Source organism: Pholcus phalangioides, unplaced genomic scaffold (genome assembly GCF_987345545.1).
Source record: "Pholcus phalangioides strain wild (caught in Gottingen) unplaced genomic scaffold, Ppha-v1.0 ptg000002l_1, whole genome shotgun sequence".
Lineage (NCBI taxonomy): Eukaryota > Metazoa > Arthropoda > Arachnida > Araneae > Pholcidae > Pholcus > Pholcus phalangioides.
Genome location: NW_028301595.1, coordinates 12595062 through 12621066, shown reverse-complemented (window position 1 = coordinate 12621066; position 26005 = coordinate 12595062). Strand labels below are relative to the sequence as shown.

General features: G+C 37.0%; 1 protein-coding gene across 5 annotated transcripts in view; it reads left to right on the top strand.

Moving 5' to 3' along the window:
• LOC149089429 (muscle calcium channel subunit alpha-1-like) overlaps positions 1–26005 on the top strand; it is a 295248-nt gene that overhangs the window by 186331 nt on the left and 82912 nt on the right. For all 5 annotated transcript variants that reach the window (XM_089238484.1, XM_089238476.1, XM_089238466.1 and 2 more), the window contains exons 2-11: positions 1898–2594; positions 9942–10047; positions 10141–10280; positions 10403–10509; positions 10664–10816; positions 14939–15135; positions 21123–21226; positions 21348–21463; positions 22840–22887; positions 24818–24911. In XM_089238484.1, the coding sequence (XP_089094610.1) occupies positions 1898–2594; positions 9942–10047; positions 10141–10280; positions 10403–10509; positions 10664–10816; positions 14939–15135; positions 21123–21226; positions 21348–21463; positions 22840–22887; positions 24818–24911 (1762 nt within the window). The remainder of the gene's footprint in view (positions 1–1897; positions 2595–9941; positions 10048–10140; positions 10281–10402; positions 10510–10663; positions 10817–14938; positions 15136–21122; positions 21227–21347; positions 21464–22839; positions 22888–24817; positions 24912–26005) is intronic.

The following is a 26005-nucleotide window of genomic DNA, read 5'->3' as shown; positions in this document are numbered from 1 at the left end:
AAGAAATGATATGAAGATTGACTGACATCCTCTGCATCACCATGGATGCGCATGTAGAAATATTGTAGGTAAAAAAGAAAGCTTTTGTTTCAAATTCTTTAAGCCGTTTGTTTCTATGTTCAAGAACATTTTTTCAATTTTTTTTAAGCACGTCAAGACTTTTGGACTACCCTGTATATGCTATGTTATACCAATACAATGTTTTACATGCCTTCAATGCTTTTTTTTCGAATTTTCAAACATTAAGGAAAAAAAGTACTGTTAACCCCTTTCACGCATGATAAAATAGTGTGACATTAATGTAATTGAATAAAATTTGATTCAAAATAAAGGATTTTTTTTATTTCATGAAATTAAGAAAAATGTTTGAGATCTATTCATAAAAAGTGGATTTACGGGAAAAAAATTAATCTTTCTTTTTTTCATTATAAGAAATTGATTTTAAATTTAATATTAATAAGATATTGCATCAGTGAAATTTCAATTATTTTGGCTTCAGTTTGTGAACGGGATAATTTTCTTTATTTTGAATCAATTTTTATTCATCTCTGCATTGATGTTATTCTATCATGTTTGCAAGCTATTTATTACACATTTTTTTTCTTAATGTTTGAAAATTTTCTAAAAAGTAACTAGTAGAGAGATATGTTAATTATTGTACTAGCACAGAGCATATATCATACCAAAATAAATATTCATAAATGCGTAATATTTTTTCTGATCATGGTCCGTTGATTAATGCATTTTCAGCTCCTCAAGCATGGAAACCACTTCAATTCAGCTTGGTCGACACTCAAATTAAATTTTTTCCTTCCGTTTTTTTTAATCAGGCTTCTGTTCTTTCTCTCGGATTCTCTTCAATTTCATCGTAAATTTTCTTACAAATGCTCGGCACTTCAGTTTTTGAAATTTCATATCCTTTGGAATTTCATTTTGAGTGTTTATTTTTCGCTTTTATTGCATCCAAACTTTCAATTTGTTGCACAAACTCAAATCCTTTATTTTCTCATTTATTTTTCTAATTTCAAGACATTGCATTTAAAACAGTTAAAACATTGCGTGAAGAAATGGCATTCGTGCAGATTTTTTTAAAGATTTTTTACTTTTATTGACATGTTTAGCGCTTTCTATGAGGCTTAACAATGAACAAAAATAACTTGAAATATTTAAAAATACCGAAGACACTGTGTTTGAATAATTAGAGGTCAATATGGGCTTCAAAGTCTGGGTTTTTTTTATACCTTTTAAACTGACAACACCATGATTTAAAATGTTTTTTTCTTGCAGATAAAAATATCATATACGTAGTGGGGTTAATATGTATTTACAGTTGTCGTGTCAATCATAACATTCGATTTAGCGAGGAAATTTTTTCGAAACTATCACTCAAAAGGTGAACTTTAACATTGTCTCTGTGGGAGAAATTTTGCTTCCGAAGGATTTTATTCATATAATAGAGGTATCCGTTTATCCGTTTATCCGTTTCCCCATTTAGCGGGCTGTATGTGTACCAAATTTTTAATAAATTAATATTTAAATAATCATTTTGAATATATTTCTATCAGAACAAAGTTTTTGAAGCCTTTTGACTATGTTAAAAAGTGATGATCATGGCCCCCACATTGCCGGTGCTGACAGGGCTCTAGCCCTGGGGCCAGGGTAAATTCTCATCATTTTTTGCTTTTTCACGCTATACATGAACTATAGAAGGGCCGGTGAGAAGTCTGACCGAGGCGTCCGCGAAAGATCCCAGCCTAGGGGCCCTACTCCTTGATGTGGGGACCATGGTGATGATATATATCCCTCATGTATTTAAATAGATTTGCGTGTAAGGAATTACGCATTCTTTCTTAAGCTTTGCATTAAATAAAGGCTGGATGTTTTGATTTCTTTGCAGGTGGACAAGAACAGCATCAAGCAAGAGATCGCTCTCATAATAATCCTCTGCTGGCATCCTTGCTCAACAACGATTCCCAGAGCTACCAACGCAGCCACGCGTTGGCATCTAGCAACCTCTCGATCCCTGCCAACACGTTAGCCTCATACGAAGATCCACTGTGGTCATCGTCACCGGTCATCCACTTCTCCCGCCACATCTCCATCTCGTCGTCGTCCTCCTCCCCAGCGAACCGACAGCACCAACAGCTCCAGCAGCAACAACAACAGCAGCAGCAGCAGGAACAGCAGCAGCCGCAGCAGCAGCAACATCCACCGTCCTCGTCATCGCCACCGCCATGCCAACATACACACAGCCTCCTGCAGAACACCGCGGGTGTAACGACGGCCCTGGTGGCCGCCATTTTGCCTTCCGGGACGGTGGTGGGGCCGCGGCCACCGGACTGCAACATATGCAAGTCGAGTAGCGGCGAGTGCAAACCCACACCAGGAGCGTGGCAAGCGGCTCTCGGAACGTCGCCCACACAAAACATCAACACGAACAGTAGCACCGCGAACCCTGCGGGACCCGCACCCAAAGACAGGAAGCGGGTCCCCAGGAAGGGGCCAAAAATTTTAGAGAGGCCTTCGAAGGCGCTTTTTTGCCTCACTTTAAATAATCCCTTACGAAAACTGTGCATTAGCATCGTCGAATGGAAATATCCTAACACATATCAATCTTATTTTTACTCACATTCAGTGCATATCCATGTTCATGTGCTATGTTTTTAAACAAATAATGCAGATGGTACGGTAAATGTGATAATGCCGGTTATTATGCATAATCATCGATTATTTTCGTGACTTCGATATAAGTTTCCTTAAATTTATATATTTTTACCGGTGACGATGCATAATGCCCACGCGTCGTTAAAATTAGCATTTGTATCGTCGATTATGCATAATACCTGTCCTGATGATGCGTGATAGGCTTCAAGGAATGATGATTATTCAATAAAATACACTAAAATTTGATAAAACAAAATCTATTTACAAGACATAATTAGAAGACGGTTGTGCTCGCGTTGCTAATAGTGAGTAGAAGTGCGTGTGTCGGAGGTTTCTCACCAAGTGAGCTTAAATCTTGCCAAACACCAACAGTCTGTAGCATACGTTACGGAGCAAGGGTTTCCAACTGGGGTTCCGTGACAGTTTCTTTGGGATTCCGCATGATCAAATGCCACTTAACCCTTAAAAATCCCGGATCCCGGAGTGCTTTCAAAGAAGAAATCTTTCTTGTTGCTGATATCCGCAAAAGCTGTTCTTTGTTTTGAATTTTAACCAGATAGTGTCGCGTTTAAAACAAATCCAGACAACTTGGATGACTAATTTAGAGACTTTGGAAGCATGTTAGTGACCAAATCAGTGTGCATGTATGTGAGTGACCAAAAGAATGACTTGGTGAGTAAGGGACGAAAACAGTGACGTAGAAGGGTTTGAAAGCATATGAACGACCGAAAGATAGTGACACAGAGACGCATTTACGGTAGTATGAGAGAGGTTTGGGGCTAAACAGGCTATAGTCCGGGGTAGGGTGCCTGCAAAACCGGGAAAAATCCCGGAAATCGTTGTTAAAAACTGGACATCCATTAATAATAACCGGGACAAAAAACTGGAACATTCTTAAAACTCTCACTGGGTGGGCAGTGCATTATAAAATTGTAAACTAACAATATATTATAAAATATTATTACACCACTTCTACACAGAGGTGCAAAAGTAAATTATCAAGATTGGAGCCATGGTTACCAGACCTCACGTATACTGTATACGTGATTGAAGGGCGTATTTCATGAAGTTTAAGATGTGTTATTTACGTATATACTCATAAATTGCTGAGGACTTTAGTACTCTTAGTCTCATAACGTCTTGCTTCTATAAACAGTCGATCTTCGGTTTACCAACTCACTAATTCGTTCCGAAAATCCGTTCGTAAACCGAATTGCTCAGAAACCGAAATAGTTTTTTTCTCCCTTAGGAGTCAATGTAAAACTGATTAATTCGTTCCAAGGATTCCAAATATTTTAGTGTGAACTGTCACAGTAGTGCTTTGCGCTCAAGTGCATAATGTAAAACCTATTGAAATCATTAGATTAACGCTGAAAACTCTTTTCCCTAGAAAAGACAATCCCAACCTTACGAGATAACGGGCTTATATCCCGTATTGGAGCAAAGGCAAGGTTATTTCTGGTTTCTTTAGCATCAATTATAATCACAGTGTCGAAACCTTCGAAATTTCTGCCTTCAAGGCCACACTCGGCAATGGGGAAAAATCACAAAGAATTATGGGAAAGGGGCATGAAACCGCAAAAACTCGTGTGAGTATAAAATTTTTTTTGTATACTTCCTAGGATGGAAAAAAGTACCGAGCATATTCCCATTCAAACCCCAATAAAGCACATGTAAACGGGCTTCAATGGTTCAAACTGGGTTCAGCGCTTCTTGGTTTCATAAAATATTAACATGGCAAAAATATAACAGTAATATAATATAAATATAACAGCAATAAATTATTAGCATAATATCTAACGTAGTTAAAAGTTATGGAAAAAATATTGAAAATAACTATATTTCATTGCGCAAGCAAGTGACAAACAGGCGTCCCGAAAGCATTTTTTCGGGATAGGGCGGAAAATAGTGTAAAACCGGGACATCTGGCCACCATAGTCCAGGGCAACTAATTTGGAGGAATGAGTAGTAGTTAAGAAAACTAGACCACACAGAATTGGTGAATGAATGGCGGCAAGATAATTTGTATTGCCCGTGGGCCACAAAACGATAAATCTGCGTCCGGGGTGGGCGTAAAATTATGATGTAAATATGTCAAGTGCTCGAATTTCGTGGGAAAATGAGGCTGAAATGAGGGGAAAAAAATCCTGCTGATACGTTTTTTTTTTTTTTTTTGTTTCATTGGTAACAAAATTTTTCAGATTCTCTTCGGTTTCATCTCCATATAAACCTGTTATTTCTCTGCTCACAGAATTTCGATATCATTCTACCTCATATACATTAGAGGGAATTTTTTCCTGCGCAGCACAGAAACTCATGTATATGAACGTGCTCTCATTCTTAGTCATTCTCAGACTGTGGTCCATACTTTGTAAACTTATTAACCATGAAAAAATGGTGCCCCCTTTCTGAGTTATTTTTTGTGCATAACCAACAAATGGGTAAAAAGAAAATTTTATCAGCCAAAATATCCCCTTTTAGAAAATAAATATAGTGCTCACGAGAAGAGTTACGGGAACGCCCCTCTCTGGAGAGGGTCCATTTCGGCGTGGGGGAAAAGACAAAAATTATCCCGGGTTGCCAGTAAAGGCTGTCTTGGCGCGCAAATCGCTTCTCTGTATGACCCGGTATTCTTCACACTTCAGTGAGCGGCGCTTTGTGTTGGCGTTTGTTAAAAGACGTACTCGAAAAGTGTTGTTATAAATTTTGGAAGTAAATTAAATTTTTTAATTTAAAAAATTTGAATTTTTGAATTTTTATTAAATTTAAATTTAATATTTTGAACTAAAATATTTAATACCGAAAAAAAGTTTAAAGGGAGTAGTGATAGATAATTTAATAATAAAAGGAGTAAAATTACTTTAAATTAATAACTGAATTACCAAAATAACTAAATTAAATTAATTAATTGTTAAATTACTTTAAGTTAATAATTTATTACTACTGTAAATTATATGGCATTTTCTTCGGTTTAATTTCTATACCGCCGCAAGAGAACGCCACCTGCCCGCAACTAGCCATTCTTTTTCTGTTTATCCATAGGCGGTGATAGACTTCGAAGTGTTGGGGGGGGGGCTAGGTCATTATTGCTGGGGGGGGGGGGGCACTATGATGATGATGTCAATTCATATATACACATATACATTAGATCTGCTCGCTCCACTTTTGCCGCTGTGGGAGGCAATGCCCACCCCCCCCCCCTCCCGTATCTCCACCCATGTTTTCAAACAGGTTACAAATAAAATTATTGAACATGCGTGCTTGTCAAGATTGCAATTACGTGTGTGGCCACCTTAAGGGCATGCCCCTCTCCCACAAGGGCAGGGCTCACAGGCTCTAGCTCTGGGACCCGGGATGATTCTAATCATTTTTTTGTTTTTCTCACTATAAATTCACTTTACAGTGACCCGTTGAAGATTCCAGCCTGAGAGCCCGGCTGTAAAATATAGGGGCCATGCTTAAAGGCATCGGAAGCATGATCCTCTCATGCTGCAGTAGGGATCCTAGGCTGGGATCTCTCACCGGCCGTCCATAGTGAATTTATAGTGTGGAAAAAAAAAAGAAATTTATAAGAATTTTCTCCTGGGTTGGAGCCGTGTCAGCCCCAATCCTTCTGGGGGTCATGGTCGAAAATGTTTTATACGTGTAGTGTTCGGCTTCAGCTTGATACATGGAACTGATTATTGAAAAAAAAGCTGGAGTTTTCGATCCAGTAGAATAAGAAATATATATTTCTTAAAATAATGTGCTGTAAGTGCTCGAGCAGCCGGGCCGTCTTAAGAGCATCACGGGCCAAGTGATTTTAATGAGGCCCTACCACGTAAATTCTGGAAAATTTCAACCAGATCTTATTTTTGTGAATCTAATGCGACAATGCCTTAAGACGGCACTGTCGAACAGCTGGTGTTTACGTAACAAAAACACTGCGATGACGACCATGGAGGAAAGAATAACTTATTCTTTAACTGTATTCTTTCCTCCATGGATGACGACGGTATCGAGAGCACTGCCGTGGCGCTTTTAGTGAAATTTCTAGGAGGTCAAAATAGCGCTAAAGACGCCAAACGGAAAGTGCCATTGGTAATGCGCTATTCTCGATGGGCAGTCGCTTTACCTAAAAGCAGCGGTTCTCAACCTTTTACGACTCGTGGAGCCCTTTTTAGTAAAAAATTCTATGGCGGAGTCCCGTAGGCCCATTTCTTAATTATTCATCTAAGTTACTGATTTATTTTTTTTTAAATTTCACTGGCTTTTTTTATTTTCCTTGAGCAGCCGCGGAGCCCCTGGAGAGTGCACAGCCCCAAGGGCTCCGCGGAGCACCGATTGAGAACCGCTGCCTAAAAGGAAATAATAGAATCGTCTGACGTAACGTAGGCGATGTTCTTCTCGTGATCGCGGTGGACTATATACTGTACAGGATGTTTTATGAGAAACATCTTTTAACTAGAACCTCTTCTGCCACCTATGAAATAAAAAACACAACTGTTAATGATCCTTCAAATTGAAAGTTGTTAAGAATGACGTACTGCATAAAAAACGATAAAGTATAACATTAATAAATATTTTTTGAACAATAATATAAATTAAACTGTCAAGTTTGTTCAAAACTTCAACAGTTTATAACGAACTCATATTTAACAAACGTATTACGATTATTACGATTGCACATAATAAATTCTCATTTAATAAATTTTACTATCGTACTCTAATACAATAAAGTCATTTCAAGAAATTTTGGATTTAACGAATTTGTAATTATCAAATCACGATTTTGATAGTTTGTTATATCGTGGTCCGACTATATTTATAACAAGCATGCTAAACTCATTTGGAAATTTTTTCGCATTCACCAATCACACTAGGGGTTATTGAGCATAATCACCTGTGAAAGTGATAACATTTTTATCATTTATCGAATTTACCAACTACGTTTGAATATTATGCATAATCACCGTAAAAGTGATAAATTTATCAAACTTACCGAGAAAATTGGAAACCGGTTATCGTACGTAATAACCAATTTATCACATTTACCGTAGCCTAGATACTATACCTAAAACTATCCTTATCTCCCTACTTTACCTGCCATCAGTATAATAATTTTTTATTTATTTCTTAATCCTACCGTTTTCTTGGTAATGCATGCATTTGCATTTTTTTTTTCTGTTGTACTGCCTGGTAAGGGCAAAAAATGTCGCATTCTCTATCATTTTATGGGATCACCTTCAGCCCGAATGGGGCTCGCATTTGACCTGAAAATAAGATTACGAATTTACGCAATATCTTGGCAGTTATTGTGATTCATAATTGCAATAATATTTCGCTAATAATCTTGTAGTTCAAGGCGAAATTGAATGATTCCTCAGATTCATCTTCAACACAACTCTCATTAGTCTAAGACTTGGCGGTGGGCAGTCCGAGCATCCTCGTTACGATCATTTAGAATTTAGACAATATTTTACTGTTTGAGATCAACCAATGTTTTTTGAACACGTCATCTTCTTCAGAGAAGAAAGTATCCACTGATGGTATATATAGTAAATATGCTGAGATACTCAGCTGGCTTAATTTTGTTTCCTGCATGGTATCGTTGAAACGAAATCATCCCAACAGAAACGACCCCGGATCGTCACTTCATAGGCTTAAGTACTAAGAACACTGGTGCAGGACAATGTAATTTATATGGTTTTTGTGACAGTTATTATTTTTCCTAATTATAGAATGGATCACGATTCTAATGATCAAGCTGTAGAGTTTTGATACACTTCTTCGTGAAACACCTTGTGTAGCACATGTTCAAATACTTGGATCGCGAGTGCTATTCATTAAGCTGGCCCAATCGCATGAATTTTATATACGTAGACGTCTTTGATGTATACGTACTTTACCAATATTAAATTTTTGTAAGGGAGTACTATCAATATTTCCTCCGTAGGTGCTCATCTGAATGAAAGAAATCTGAGTCGAATTCCATTCATATTTTAGCGGTGATTGCCAAACGTTTCAACTCCCGTGGGATTGTGCATAATTAATGTTTTTCCATGAAAAATCTCGTTCCTCGCTATGGTTGTCACACGAAATCACCATGTTAAAAAATTATTGCCTGCAATAAAATTTTTAGAATGAAATCAACTGCAAAGAAATCACACATTGGTGCTTCCAGTATTGAAACTAGTTTCAGGTTTTTGACTTTAAAATGCGTTAGTCGGATTATCCGTGCGACTTCTTTCCATCTTTTACCCTTGTTTATTGATGAAATTAATGAAAAAAAAGAACTGATAGCGTCTATCTCTCTTGAAACGAATTCATACTCGTAAAACACAGTGAAGAATCGTAGAATAACCACAAATGATATTCAAAATCTCATCTTTTCCATTTTCGTACATTCATATTGCTTTCCTGAATTATTGTTACCAACACGACAAAATTGAAGATTAAGCTTTATTGATATTTATTCATCATTTAATATACCCACTACTATGTACGATAAAATAATAATGACAGGTGGGACAAACGCACAACAAAGAAATGGTGATTCATATAAAGACCAAATCATGTTTCATTGCTAGTATAAACATTAGCAATTGATTCACTATAATACTAAATGTATTGAGAAGAAGTACATAAAAGGATACATACTCAAAATGTATCAGAAAATTCTACATGAAAATTTGGATATGGATTCCTTTAATTTTGTCATTTTCTTGGATTTACCATCAAAAAACATCAACCAACCATCAATCAGAATGATTTTCTTGCTTTCCATGCTTCAGAAACTGTCTAACCCCCCCCCCCCAGATCCAACTTTTCCGATATGTCTCGATACCACTTTTATGCATGATGATGCTGCTCCTTTGTCATATCACATAGCTTACAGTGTAATGTGATATAAATATGATTTCTAAGATTCTGTTTTGTGTGAGTGTATATTGGAAATTCCCTCTATGAATAGATTTTTTCTTCTATTTTTTTAATTGTAAAATTGTTCAGTGCATGCTTTGAATAGTATGTGTATGAATTCTAGTATTAATCAGCCAACTTAATTTATGCTCGCCCTGTACGTCTTCTCATGATTCTATGCATTTCCTTTCTCTCCTATTTTTCCCTTTATTCCGACGTTTTACCTTCACTTGTCCCCTACATTTTTCATCCACATAATTTATTGAAAACTTATATTATTCTCAAAGTATAATAATATATTGTGAGTTTTATGTATTGGAAATATTTAATATATACTAAAAAAAATGTTTTCTTTAACTCATTGATCTTTCTCTCACGCCTTTCGAATATCTCATCTTGTTTACGATATTTTGCAACTGCGTAGCTTTAGCTGTGTATACACCGCTGCCGAACATGGACTCAAATTCACTGAATCACTATTTGGTACGGAAATGTTTTCTGTCTGAATTTCATGAAATTTATCACTATCATAATATATCTACAATTTTAACATTCAACTGTACATTTCTTCTCCAGGAAAGAACAGAATATGCCTTTTTAGTCATTTTCCTAATCGAGTGCATTATGAAAATCGTTGCCTATGGGTTTCTATTTCACCCTGGTGCCTATCTACGGAATGGTTGGAATTTCTTAGACTTTGTTATTGTAGTTATAGGGTGAGTTTTTTTGATTAACCGTTTCGTTAAATTTCCTTGATGCAAACTTATACTGTACTGTTGAATTAATATTAGCTTCGTAGTTACTTAATATGTACATTCTTTGATGCTTTTTTTTGTAGGGTGATTAGCACAGCACTATCTACGTTTATGAAAGAAGGTTTTGACGTTAAAGCCTTAAGAGCATTCAGAGTTTTAAGACCGTTGAAGCTAGTGTCAGGAGTTCCGAGTACGAAATTTTTTTCCCTATTGATTTAGAATGGTAGTGAAATAATCGCATTAGAATAGGAATTCATTTAAATAATTAAGTATAAATTTGCTAGGATATGTTTGTATGGAGTATATTAAAAAAAAAACTCCCTCTTCTTTTTTTTCATTTTTAGGTTTACAAGTTGTGCTTAATTCTATTTTACGTGCCATGGTGCCCTTACTGCATATTGCGCTTTTGGTGATCTTCGTCATTATAATTTATGCGATCGTTGGCTTAGAGCTCTTCTCTGGTAAAATGCATGAGACATGCTTCTTCAATGTCTCAGGTAAGAAATTATTATCACTTATTTAATCAATCATCCTTGTTTTTTCGAGCATGATAAATTCCTCCCGAATTGTATATGAATCTCGAGTAATCGAATGTTACGGTAGGTGTAGGTTTACGCAGGATGGTGTCGTCATTTCACGTTTTTCCAGGGAAGGGGTCAAAGAACATGTGCTCAATATATGCATATAAACTGAAGAGCCAAAAAAACTGGTACAGGCATGCGTATGCAAATAAAGAGATATGGAACCATATCTCTTTATGCGGTCGCAACGCCTATATAACACAACAAGTGTCTGGCACAGTTGTTAGATCGGTTACTGCTGCTACAATGGCAGGTTATCGAGATTTAAGTGAGTTTGAACGTGGTGTTATAGTCGGCGCACGAGAGATGGGACATAGCATCTCCGAGGTAGCGATGAAATTTGGATTTTCACGTACGACCATTTCACGAGTGTACCGTGAATATCGGGAATCCGGTAAAAAATTAAATCTACGACATCGCTGCGGCCGGAAAAAGATCATGCAAGAACGGGACCAACGACGACTGACGAGAATCATTAAACGTGATAGACGTGCAGCCCTTCCGTAAATTGCTGCAGATTTCAATGCTGGGCCATCAACAAGTGTCAGCGTGCGAACCATTCAACGAAACATCATCAGTATGGGCTTTCGGAGCCGAAGGCCCACTCGTGTACCCTTGATGACTGCACGACACAAAGCTTTACGCCTCGCCTGGGCCCGACGACACCGACATTGGACTGTTGAGGACTGGAAACACGTTGCCTGATCTGAAGAGTCTCGGTTCCAATTGCTTCGAGCTGATGGACGTGTACGGTATGGAGACAACCTCATGAATCCATGGACCCTACATGTCAACAGGGGACTGTTCAAGCTGGTGGAGGCTCTGTGATGGTATGGGGCGTGTGCAGTTGGCATGATATGGTACCCCTGATACGTCTAGATACGACTCTGACAGGTGACAGGTACGTAAGCATCCTGTCTGATCACCTGCACCCATTCATGTCCATTGTGCATTCCGACGGACTTGGACAATTTCAGCAGGACAATGCGACACCCCCACACGTCCAGAATTGCTACAAAGTGGCTCCAGGAACACTCTTCTGACTTTAGACACTTCCGCTGGCCACATAAATCGCCCGACATGAACATTATTGAACATATCTGGGATGCCTTGCAACGTGCTGTTCAGAAGAGATATCCACCCCTCTCTTACTCCTACGGATTTATGGACAGGCCTGCAGGATTCATGGTGTCAATGACCTCCAGCACTACTTCAGACATTAGTCGAGTCCATGCCACGTCGTGTTGCGGCACTTCTGCGGGCTCGAGGGGGGCCCTACACGATATTAGGCAGGTGTACCAGTTTTTTGGCTCTTCAGTGTATATGTATATATTTGTATATAGACAGTCGAATCCCGTTTTAACGAATGCCGTGATAGCGAAAATCTCGTTTTAACGAATACTTTTCTAATCCTCCAGATACGTTTTCGTAGGAACAATGCAAAAACCTACAATTCCTTTATAACGAAGTGATTTCTCTGGTATCTTGGAGTTCGCTATAACAGATTCGACCGTATACCATTTCTAGTGTATTTCTTAAAGCCGCCCCCCCCCCCCCCAAATGACGGGCCTAGGTTTACCGAAAATTCACCGAAAGGAAAATCAACCGCTAGGAAAATTCACCGACAACAGTTCAGCACGAATAATTGAGCAAGTGAGTGAATGACTAAGCAAGAAAAGGATCTAGTGAATGAGTGAATGAATAAGGGAATGAGTGAGTGAATGAATAAGGGAATGAGTGAGTGAATGAATAAGGGAATGAGTGAGTGAATGAATAAATGAAGGAGTGAGTGAGTGAATGAATAAGCGAATGAGTTAGTGAATGAGTGAGTGAATGAATAAGCGAATGAGTTAGTGAATGAGTGAGTAAGTGAATGAATGATTGAGAGAGTCAATAATAGAGTGAGTATCCAAAACAGCAACCAAATGAGTGAGTGAATCAGTGATCGAAACCGTGAGTCAATAAGTGAGTGACCGATTTGGCAACTGAAAGAGTGAATAGGTGACGACTACTTACTGCTACTAAACCACACATAGACCTCGTTCATGCCCCTCTGCGGAACTTCCAACGAATTGGTACATATTGGAATGTGCGCGTCCGTGTTGTGAAATTAACGTCAAGTCTGTTTCTGTGTAATGCTTGTTATGTATAGTGATGCCATCTGCCATCAATTTTCCTAACTATGAGTGAAGTGTAATGATTGAAGATTTTACCGTTGTAGATGTGTTGCTCTGTGTGGCAAGACATTTTAACGAGAAGATCGAGTAGGTGACTGAGTGTTTAGAGAGACTTGGGAATTTTTCTTACTCGTTCAATCATTTTCTCGACCGCTCATTCACTCACTCACTTGCTCATTCAATGGGTCACTAAGTGTTGTCGATGTTTGTTGGTGAATTTGCCGGTGGCGAATTGAACTTCTCGGACACATTTTCAAACACAACTTTCCGGTTGTTTAAGGGGGGTTGATGCACGATCTTGGCTTCCCATGCTTTCTTATGTTAGAAATCTCCTTCCTTTAAGGAGCATTTAAAATTTTTCTATTCACTTTTAAGCACTCAATTTTTTTTTCTCATATACTATTAATGTTTTTATATAATTTAACACAAGCATTTAGAATTTTAATAGTTAGTTTTTTTTTCTGGAATTTTAAGTTCAACAGCATGCAACTTTTCCAAAAATCACCAAAATTCATTTTATTCCCATATTTTGTGTCCTAAAATTTTTTTTTAATTAAAAAATTTTATAAAAAATTCCCGTTTTAAATATGTAACACCATAGTGTTGAGAGGCACAGGAAGTTTCAAGACATTTGAATGAGTGGTGTTCGAAGAAATGTTCCTTATCTAACAAAAAAAACTTAGTTTTGAGAAAAGAGCATTTTAGTGAAAAGCATTAGCAATGGTGTTTGGTCAGAACATGATAACTCCAAAATCACATTTTTGAGATATAAGCATTTTCATTCTCATTTAAAAATCAAAAATAAAGCACACACGCAAATACAAATGAAAATAACATACATCAGCATGTTGTTTAGCCTTGCGCACGTAGTTATGCATTTATCTCACTTCTTATTAGTTATAATTAGCAAGACTCACTTTTAGATCATAAAAGCCATTTTTTGGAGATATCATGATCTGACCAAACACCACAGAAATATTTGCCAGCACTGGTTATATTAAAATATCTTAAAAATATTTTTATTTGTAGTACAGGTAGAACAAAAACTTGAACACAATTAGACGCAGAACATTTCATAGTTGAAAACTGAAAAAATTCGAAAATGTGTTTTTTGAAAATTTGCGTGCACCAATCCCCAAGGGGGGTTGTTATGTATTTGGTAGTCCACTGACGGTATGAATTTGGCTACACTTAATGGGTTTTGTTGTTATGAAATAGTTTTATAGTAGTTTATAGACTTGTTCCTTGCTTCAAGTATAGGTACAAGTTTAGTATTCCGTGAAGTTTTGTTAAATTCTAAAATTGCCGCACTAAACGCTCAAGAAAAGGAAAGACAATCGTCAAGAACATAAGAAACGAAAAAAGAGATGACGAGTACACACCCTGAAAAGAAAATATTGCTAAGAATTCCAGAGAGCGCAGATACAAACAACATACAAGTGTCTATTTCTCATGGACATTTTCTTTTCTTTTTTTTTGCCTTCGTAGGGTAACTGCCTTAGAATTTGAATTCACTTGTGTTAACGGGGCTCACTTATTTACTCTGAAACTTGTGTGCCGACCAGCGATGTGAATTCTACTATTTAGAATATTACGGTGATTATAATTGTTCGCGAATTCGGAAAGAAGAGCAGAATTTGTGAAAATAATAAAAAATAACGGATATTTTACAACATAACGTTGACACGAGCGGAGAAAGTCAAACAACAGATAGCAACAGCAAATTTCTTGAGGTGTTTTTCTCTTTTGTATTCTTGTGTTAGTATGTATATCAATATAATTTCAATAATCTGTATATATATTTGAATAATCTGTATAGTTGATAAATGGGTTTTTTTCTCTCTTTCGTTTATCTCTGAAGCGGGTGAAATTGCCTTAGACGAACCTCGTCCTTGTGGTAAACAGGGATATCATTGCGACGAATCCGAGAACCAAGTCTGTCGAGGTTACTGGGAAGGTCCGAACAACGGTATCACGAATTTCGATAACTTTGGCTTAGCCATGTTGACTGTCTTCCAGTGCGTTACAAACGAAGGATGGACTAACGTGCTCTACAACGTGAGTGTATTTCTTAATTATAATTTGCATCTCGCAACCCTTACTTTCCTTGTAATATTTTCTTTATGTCGGCGGCTTTGGTATTTTAACAAAAATGTGCATTTGCAATGCAGTGTCATTTTAGTAAATAGTTTCAATAAAAATCAATATTTCTAGTTTAAAATAAAAATATTTGAATGTTTAATTACAAAAGTACCATTAAAGTACCTAATTAATTCATTAGTTACATTTATCCTCCAGTGCACGGGGGTGAAAATGTTCTGTGATTGCACGGATTGGGTCTCACAGATCCATACTGTGAGTTATATATTACATAAAATATTTATGCCCTCTATTTTTTTTTAGTATCCTGATACATTTATTATTATTCTGATACATTTACATCATTTTAGGAGCAGTATGAACGTGAAATTAATGTAATTAACCATTGCTGCACCATTTTATAGTAAAGTTCAAATTAACAGTTCTGAAACACTCATAACATCATGCTAAAGCAGAAACTCAATGATAAAGACAATAAAATGAATTTTTATTTTAATGTATGTGAAATAAGTCTTGTACTATGAAAATATGAACATTTATATCTTATTTTTACAGTCATTTTAAAATAACCATATCAATAAACATTGAAAAAAAAAAACGCTACTTGACTGCACGGATTGGGTCTCGCAGACCTAAGTACAGATCAATCGTCCTGTATCTGGTTTCCTGTAATAGGTCCCTAAAAAAAATAGCCACCGCTCCCAAAGTTGGCACAGTAGATAAACGAGTTTGAATAGGAATTTGAATAGGGAAAATTATACAGCGAGAACTTCTCAAGAAAATTTTTCTTGCCACACGTCGGTAAATTATGGAGATGCGCGCGCATGTGTATGTGTGTGTGGGACTCACAGACTCAACCCGTGCAATCGAGGGTTAAGAATAATATAATATATTAAAAAATATGTAATTATTATTTATATATATTAGTAAATATATACATAATATAAATGTATTCAGTCGATGCTCGTTATAACAACCCCACCCCCGTTATAGTGACCATTCCATTATAGCGACCGGTAGGATATACAAATACAAATACAAATACAAATACAACGCCACAACAGGCAAAATGCCCAACGAGGTGGCTGATAAAAAGATGCCCATAAAAATATGGTTGTCATATGTTTCAAAAATACAGCAACCCAATTAAAAATGCAATTAACACAAATTACAAACAATATATACACATGATAAAATATTATACGATGCCCATAAAGATTACTTATGGTTGTCTTATTCTAAGAATGGATAGCTTCTCGATTTACCCCAACATGTTTATCGTATTTCTTTTTAAACGTGTCAATTGTGTTACAATTTACTACCTCCGGGGGTAAGCTATTCCATTTATTAACAACCCTATTGGAGAAAAATTCCCTGCGACACCATAACCTTGCATTGTCCCTCACCAATCGATACTGGTGTCCCCTTGTAAAAGCAGTCGATTGGCGGTGTACTAAAAGTTCATGGTCCATCCTATCCATCCCATTGAAAATTTTGAACACTTCGATCATATCTCCTCGACACCTGCGTTCATCCAATGTAAACATATTCAAAAAATGAAGTCTTTCTTCATAACTCAAGCCCTGTGTGCCAATAAGGACACGCGTAGCTCTTCTCTGCACCCCTTCAACCAAGTCTATGTCCCTCTGTAGGTATGGTCTCCAAAACCTTACAGCATACTCCAGTCCAGGACGAACTAAGCCTCGAAAAAGAGGAAGAATGACTTTAGGAGAACGCGAAGAGACCTTTTTGAAAATGAGACCAAGCATTCTATTCGATTTTTTGACAACCGCTGAACAATGTTCAGAAAACTTAAGTCGCTCGTCAATGAGAATTCCCAAATCGGTGACTCTAGTTGCATCCGGGATAGTGACACCATTCAACTCGTAAGAGAACCGTTGGTTGTTCGAACCAAAATGAGCGACCATGCACTTATCTACGCTAAACGTCATGCTCCATTCATTTGCCCATGCTGCAATCTTGTTTAAGTTGGTCTGGAGCAACTCCCTATCGCTTTCATTCCCGATTACCCCCATTAGCTTCACATCATCTGCGAATTCATGTGCGATTCAATGTACCAAATGTATTCATAGACCGACTATCATGTACGTTTTACTTTCGATATAACAACCCACCTAGTATAACGTCCGTTTTCGACGAGACGAAGGAGGTCGTTACATCGAGTGCCGACTGTATAAAATAAATAAATAAATATATATATTAATGTATATTAATAAAGTCATAAGAAGAAGTATATTCAGAGCCATCTGTAGCTTGATCTAGCTACCGGAATGACATCAAGCGTCCTATAGAGCCTCGTTGCCTCGTTTACATGGAGAGACTAATCACGACATGTTAATTGGTAAGAAGGATTTCTCGAAAAAGAAAATTTTAGTTCCAGATGTCGCCGATAGAAGAAAATATGGCACTGTTTAAAAAAAAGGGTTTCAAAGGACTGATGAATAACACAGACGAAATTTAAGGAAACGCCTCGCTATATTCATCACATTCACTTTCCTGTCGAGGACATCATATCTTTTTCAACGAGACCGCTACCGTTCTCGTGAATCATACCATGAATCCTCTGCACAAACATTCTCTCAGGTCGAACGAAACATGTCACAAGAAATGTTCATGATTCTTTGAGGTACTCGGACATCACCCGACCAAGATAGACCTCGTGCTTGTCGGTCCAAAACTCACGTGGAGTTAGACTCAGTTGGAATTAGATGCAAGGAACGAGCGAGCTCACCATGCAACCAGAAACTTGCGCCCAATGATAGGATTACCAGACAGTATTACCCGGGAGTAGAGGGGGCGGGGGCAACAGCCCCGGGCGGAAAAATTTAAAAGACGGCAGTTTTAGGTGGGAACAAAGAACACCGTGTTATAAAATTATCGAATATTAAGGTTGTGGGGGTGGCAAAAATCATAGTTACGGCCTTGACTAGACGTCCTCATTTTCGAAGCCATTTTAAGCGCCCTCGTTCGTTTTTGACGCTTTCCTCTTTTGTCCTCATTTTCAGGGAATTTTTTTTACTTTCCGGGAAAAAAAAGCACTTTGAAACAAAAACTGTTTTCATCATTGTGCATTTTATTTGCTTTTTTTTTTTTCATATGCATATTCACACTCTTTCAGAAAATCAAGGGCTATACTTACCGTCAAACCCACTCCTCCCTCCCGCCCGCCCAACACTAAAGAAACTGTATAGCCTACGTATATTAAATGCATCTATGTTTTGTTTGGGAAACAATCGTTGTTCCTTGTTGGTACAGAGACATTATCTGTTGAAAAAAATCTGTAAATATCGTTGCAAGAGTGAACGCACGTGTCCTCATTTCTAAGTTTCGGAATCCGGTAACCTTTGGTGAAAAGCCGAAAAAAAATGGCTACTTGCTTTTGTTCCCCCACACATATTTTACACGCTTTGACCAATCACCGTTGAAATTTCCAGACCATAAGAACACAAGTTGATTCCAAGCAAGAGAGATGATATTCTAATCATGACCCAGCTTGCTCCAGGAAACGAAAAAACACAGCTGTGGAAGAAGAAAAAAAAAACCGGAACATCCATTTTATGACTACCATTGTTTGCTCACCAACAGCTGATGGCTTACCCATATACTGAAGTGGGGAAGGACGAGAGTGTTATGCAGTCCGTTAGAGGGACGGGACTCTTCCATTCAGAAATTTTTAAAAAATGGATACGCAAACATTCAATGCTGATTCCAATGATGAAATCGCCTCTCGCAAAAAAAGCAATGTTTCCGAAAAAAAACCTTCTGAGGAAATAAAACTTCTCGCCTTGCTTCAGGCAAAGTAATAAAACTGGCCAGACTGTGTGTATGTTCATAATGTGACATAAGCGTAGGGGGATCGCTATTTGTTCCTTTTTCTTTTTTAGTGGTTCTGGTTGAGTTGGGAAAAGTTATTGCGATGACGTTTTCTTTTGTTAGTACAGTGGCGCGATCTGTTGGGAAATCGGAAAAGTGACGTCACGAGGAGGCTAACGCAAGCGTCCTCCTTTCTCAGTTTTCGAATCTAGTAACCCTATGCATGCTCATTTTAGAGTTTCCGAATCTGGAAACTCAAGACATGTCACTTTGGTTTTTTCGTGATACGGGTTCAACTTAAGTTTTCATCTTTTATTGAATTATTGGATTTTAATTATTTTCTCAACATATAAATTATATTCTGATAATTATGGCTATAAATATCGATATTATTCTCGCAAATTTTTCATATTTGAATTCCCCCTTTTTTGGTAAAATTTATTTCGATCCACTGCAATTTGAAGTAGTTCCTCACCTTCCACTATTCGCAATTTTTAGATCACATAAAAATTTGCAACTTACTCATCTTCGGCATCACTTTGGGCGATGATTAGAAATGTCCCGCATTTCCGCGTACTGGGGCACGACCACCTACATAAGGTTATCTAGGTGGTCGTGACTGGGGGCACTGAGCTATAAGGAAAGTTTACTTTTATAGCTCTGTGACTGGGTGTCTTAGTTTCCGAAATTTTCGCGAAAAAATATGGTCAGCATATTTTAATTGTATTCACTTTTTCAATCAAACAGGTTGAACTTTTGACGATTTCGAACATTTTGACGATTTTTCAGTGAATTTCACTGAGCTATAAGTAAAGCTTAAGCTCAGAGATTAAGTAGAGCTAGTAAGTAAGTTTACTCAGATTACTGAGTGGTGAATTTAGTTAAAATTGGCCGTTTTTGTTTAGCTTTGGCGTCGTTTTCAACCACGATTGGTGATTTTCTGCGTTTCGGATGCAAAATCTCCAGTTTTTTTCAGAGAAAATATGGTCAACTGGAGTATGTCTTGGTAAAACAAGAAATGACTTATTTTTAAGTCATAAAAAGGTATCTGACAGATCAAAAAACAAAAATAAGTAGCAAGCCAAAGTCGTCTGCAAATGTTTTTCGCGGTTAACACCGTTCACATAACTCAAAATTTGACAAAATTGTCAGGTAAGCCTTTATAATATATTTTATTGTCATGGCCCGTGGCCCCCTCAAGGGTAGGGGGGGGGACAGAGCACCAGCCCTGGATCCCGGGACGATTCTGATCATTTTTTGTTTTTTCACGTTAAAAATTAATTATGAAGGGGCCCGCGAAAGATCCCAACCTAGGGGCCCTGTTCCAGGAAGTGGAGCCCATGTCAGGGTCCACCCGGGCACAGCCAGGGGGCAATTTGAAGTGTAGCGGAGCCTCTTGGAAATGAGATCCGGTTTAAATCTTCTTGAATAAGCATATAAATTAGTAGGCAGGGCCGTCTTAAGAGCATCATGAGCCCTGCCTCATGTGATTTTCCTGAGGCCCTACCGGGCAAGATTACATGCTTACTATCGAAAATTTCAACCAGATCTGATTGTTATGAGATAAATACATTGGGGTTTCGGTAGTCCAGGTCGATAAAATGCTCACCTAAAGTACCAAAGGATGTTTAGAGGTGTCGTAAGTTTGATGCCCGGTTCGTCCTTGTCAGAAAAATTTCCTAAAACACAAGGGTACAATAAAAAACGGTGACACGACCACAGGAAAAAATTGCTACCGCAGGGAGTCCCCCCCCCCCCCATCTTGGGGTTAGTGCAGCAACCTGTCAATGAGTATAAAAAAAAGCATGCCTGCTGTTTGGAATCGGCAATAAATTGTAGGTCCCAGTCTAATTAGCCCTCATGTGCAGAAAATGACTGTAGTGCAACAAAAATGATCAATGATCAATACATTAGAGGACAAGCATACACTCAGAACATGTATTCTGGCCTGTGCCAATTCATTAGAAATTCCGTAGAGGAATGTATACAATGTGCATGTTGGGTTAAGTATTAGTAGTATTTATTTTTATTGTTCAAAAAATATGTGCCTCATAGTTTTTTTTTTCTTTCGCATCATATTCAGTGCACATAATTCCCCCTTATCTTTGCAGATCAATGATTCCGTAGGCAATCAGTGGCCATGGATATATTTTATCAGTCTAATAATCATCGGTTCATTCTTCGTGCTGAACTTGGTTTTGGGTGTTTTAAGTGGGTGAGTTCACTATACTTATAATCTTTAGCCTTGTCTGAGTCAAATTTTCAGAGTTGAATTTTGTTTAATGGAATTATAGTGATTGTGGTTCCCGCTCTCATCAGACTATTTAATTTCTTAGAGAATTCTCGAAAGAAAGGGAGAAGGCTAAAGCTCGAGGAGACTTCCATAAATTGCGGGAAAAGCAACAGATCGAGGAAGATCTTCGGGGTTACCTGGAATGGATCACTCAAGGAGGTTAGTAATTGATAAGCTTTTTTTTTTAATGTGACAACCTGTTTAAAATTATTAACTTTTCATTTGGTGGTATTCATATATACAAACTCTAAACCAGTGTTTCCCAAAGTGGGCAATATCGCTTCCCCCCCCCCCCCGGGAGCAACAAAATAATCTGGGGGTAGAAGCTATGAATATAACATAGGATCCTATGCTAGCTTGAGTTGGGACCAATAGGAAAATTTTTTTTTTTTTTTGAAGAAAGGGAGGAGGACGATGCAACAAACAGTTTGGGAAACTGCTCTAAACAGATTCTGTTTCAAAAAAAATATGGCTCATAATTAAATTGATTCTCTCACCATGTGTCTGGATTAGTTCACACACTTCCGCAAGACATCTCTATTGGTTAGCTGGTTTCGTAGGTCACTTGTCCCATTGAACTCCTCAAGGATGTTTTTCCTTCTTTCACAGAATATTGTTGTATAGTGGAACCGCGGCAATACACACTCCCATTAGTGGTCACCTCCAGTTAGTGAACACTTTTGAAGACTACTACTACTTCACCAAACACCAACTCTGGCCATATCGCTATATTGCAATTTACTGCCTTTAGTGAGATGGGTTGGAAGTGAAGGTGCTGTCTATCGGTGGTCGCCTCGAGTTGGGAAAATATCTTATCTATATCCTCCCTTGGGTTCGAACCCGGGACCCTGACAACAACCTTCACAATGGTAGACGAGCATCTTACCACCGTGCCACTCGGGCACACTTTTGAAGACTGGAACTGGACCTCTACATATTCTCTCTGACTCTGTAACTCTCGACTCAGTATTTTACTATATCTGTATACCTCAGAACCATACTATCACATTCCAATTTTTGCCAATTTTAAGATATTACTGTATTCTTGTAGATATCATTCTGTAGTTTAAGACCATAATATTGTATTTTAGCTAGAATGATTTTTAAATTTTTAAAAGTCATTCTAGCTAAAATACAATATTGTGGCCCTAAACCACAGAACGAGAACTACAAGAATACAGTAATATCTCAAAATTGACAAAAATGGATATAGAATAGTATAGGTCTTAGGTACAGATATATTAACAGGCACTCGCTGTTAGTAGATAAAAAATGTTGCCCTCTCCCATGGTGTTCATTATCGAGAGGTTCCACTGTGAATGATATTGCAAATGCTTGAGTGCTTTTTGGGATCATGTCGCAAAAGTAAAATAATGAAGTAGCAATGAAACAGTGTTCTTTATTTGGACATAGCTTCACATTATTACCCATGAAAAAGAGAAACTTACATTTTGTAAGTTTCCTCTTCTATAATATTTTATGACACACATACACATATAGTTATTTATTTATTTTTCCTCTTTTACATGTACCAGAGGACTTGGAACCTGATGACAAAGAAGCAAAGAGCGGCTCAAAAAATAGTAAATTTATTGATTTTTAATTTCTTCTTATTGCATTTTTAATATTTCCCTAAAATTGTTTTATTTATTATATGTCGTATTGATCGTAAAAAAAAAGCATTTAGTTTTGATTTAAGACGGTTACACCTGTTGCGTGGCTGGTTTGCGACATATAAGATATAATAATAAAGAACATATTGCTCCAAAAAAACAGTTACTTCAGTTGTGCTGCATTTTAACCATTAATTTATTTAAGCCTTTCCTGACACTGCATCATACAAATTTACCAGACATTGAAAAGAATCATTAAACAAACATAAATCTCGGGCTCAGACATGACTTCAAAATCTCACCCTATACTAATACTGAACAAAATTGAAATAATAAAACTTTGATCATTCACCATCAAGACCAATGCCTTTTTATATCCCCATGTTTTGGAATCAACTCCAGTAAGTGTCGGGTGAGCCTTCCTTTCTCTGCCTCTGTTAAACATCCCACATAATGACTACAAATAAATGTCCCAGTGTGCTAAAACCAATTCACTAGGCCCTATCTCATTTTTATTTCCTTTGTGCATTTTTTAAGGAATAGTAAACGCTCATTTCTGTGGAGAGAAAAACCCAAAGTGCCATAGCACTCTGACCTACACCCTAAACATAACCATGTTCCTGGAGCAGCAAGAGAGTGTTCACTGGGAGATCGAGAGAGTTAAAATTTTTCTTTTTCTGTGAAAAGCAATATGATTGATTGAAAAAAATCGAGTGACAACTAACAATGTTTTTCATTGATTCTACCCCCACATGTTGAGTGGTGTGATGTCTAGCTTCAAAGAAATTGATATGGAGATGTGTAGCAAATTTTACATGTCTATTATATAAAAATAAATGTATTTTAGGTTCCTAAGTACAGGAAAGAATACCCAAACAATGCCATCTTCTGATGTATATATGCATGAAGTTAAATTTTTAGAATGAAGATGATAAAGGGGAAAATTCCGATCATGACACACCCATTATAACACTGTGATTGATCTCTGTACAATTATCTCAATTTGCACCAAGTTGCAAGCTATCTTCAGAGTGTTCCAGAATGGCTCTTTTTTTTTTTTTTTTCTTAATTCCAAAATCTTCAATATACAAAAAGTCTGTAATTAAAGTTTAAGTTGCCTACAGCTTTTACTACCCATCAGAAGGGTGGGTAAAGGATTTCTGATATATATATAGTGTATGTATATTTTTCAGCTCATTGGGTATATTTTGCAGCTCATTGGGTATATTTTTGCATTCTATATAAGAACTAAATTGCTTCATCAATGACCAAATATATAGTGGAAAAAAAAAGTTTAATCGTGCTTGTTTCGATTGGTGCAGAGGTCTTTATGCACATCTATTTCTTATACATAACACATTCAAATTTGCATCTTATATAGTATTTTGATGCACTAAAGGTCTATTCACACACAGTCTGTCTGAACTGTTGTTTGTGAAAATGTGTAAGGCTGATAGTAGAGGAAAAAGAATATATATATATATGTATTTTTTTTTTTTTTTTGAACTGAGACTTGATGGATTTCTCATAGCAGAGCCGGGTGGTGGCTGTCATGTGCATGAATAGACCTGAACCTTTTTAAGGGAGGATACTTTTTTTTAAAACTTCAATGTTCTTTTTATGATCATGTTCATGTCCAAAAAACATACAGGAAAACATTTTTTCATGAATTTTATGGTTGATATCTGTAACCTAAAAAATCAGAATGTGGAATAACAGGAAAAAATTAAGGAAATCAATTCAAATCTTAATTCAGTCTGTAAAAGGTTAACCATGGTATCTTTCTCTACCTCACATAATTGAGATTCTACTGTATAGGTTTATGGGCCCCGCAATATCCATTTCAGTTTGTTCTTCATGAGTTTTTTTTAATCCTTCTCTTTTAAAAAAATATATTTAGGTAAACTTCTTGGAGAAACAGATGGAGCTGATGTGCTCGAAGAACAAACTAATAGTGATACAACTGGCCCATTATCTTGGTGGGCATCTAAAAGGTGAATGATATTGAATGACATGATGAATTGGTTTGTTTTTCTATTGCTTCCTCTTTTTTTTTTTACACTCAGATATTTTGAGGGTTAATTGGGGAAAGCATACTAGAATTAAATGTGGGATAAACGTGAATTGGGGGAAAAATGGTTACCTGTAATTTTGTTGCATACAGTGCCTCACAATTCAACACAATTTTTTCACCAAATTTATGTCAAATCACTGGGGAAAAATATTTTCATTTAAGTCTGTCAGACAATTATTTCATCCATAGTTTAAAGGTTTTTGAATGTTGGATTGTGAGACAGTCAAATGTGAGGTGTAAAATTTTATGAGGCACCGCTGTATTACATTTCATAAATTACATCACAAAAGACTGAAAAACACACTCTTTATTGCTGTATTCTATTGCCACTTCTTTGAAGCATGATAGAAGATATGAATATGAATAAAGATCCAATGAACTGAAATAAAATGACAAGAACTAAGAAAGACCTTGATGTTTCTGTGCATCAATTGCACATAAGCATGTTGTCAAATGTAAATACTGTATTACTTTGTGTTGAAAATTTTATAATGCAGGATGTGTTGTAATTATTGATTGTAATATGTTTTGGTCTTTCCTAATAAACCAAAATACCGTATTTCTTGGAATAATGACACAGTTGAAGAAAAGCATGAACAAAAAGTTTTTCAAACTTAACCATTCTATCAGTGAAAGTGCCAGACACTTTTTAGCTTTAAATTTTAAGTTTCACTCTCATCAAATCTGGGGATGTTGCAAATTTTTTAAGTCCAAAAGTTTGTAATCATCACTCATTATTTGTTTGTGTTTTTGCAGTAACTATGAGCAAGGCTTTTTTGTACTTCATTCACATACCATTTCTAAGGTAAAGGGGTTTTCAAAAATATTTCACCTACTGCCCCCTTTTTAAAAAAGATATTTCTTAATGCTGTTCCCAGCAATGTACAACAATACCTACTTCCAATGAACTCATAGATTATTGTTTTGCATCAGTGTTTACTGTTATCTCTTATCTTTTATAAGCAAACTCTTCATGCCCCCATTTGGTTTCCTTCTTCATAATTTTGTTCTGGT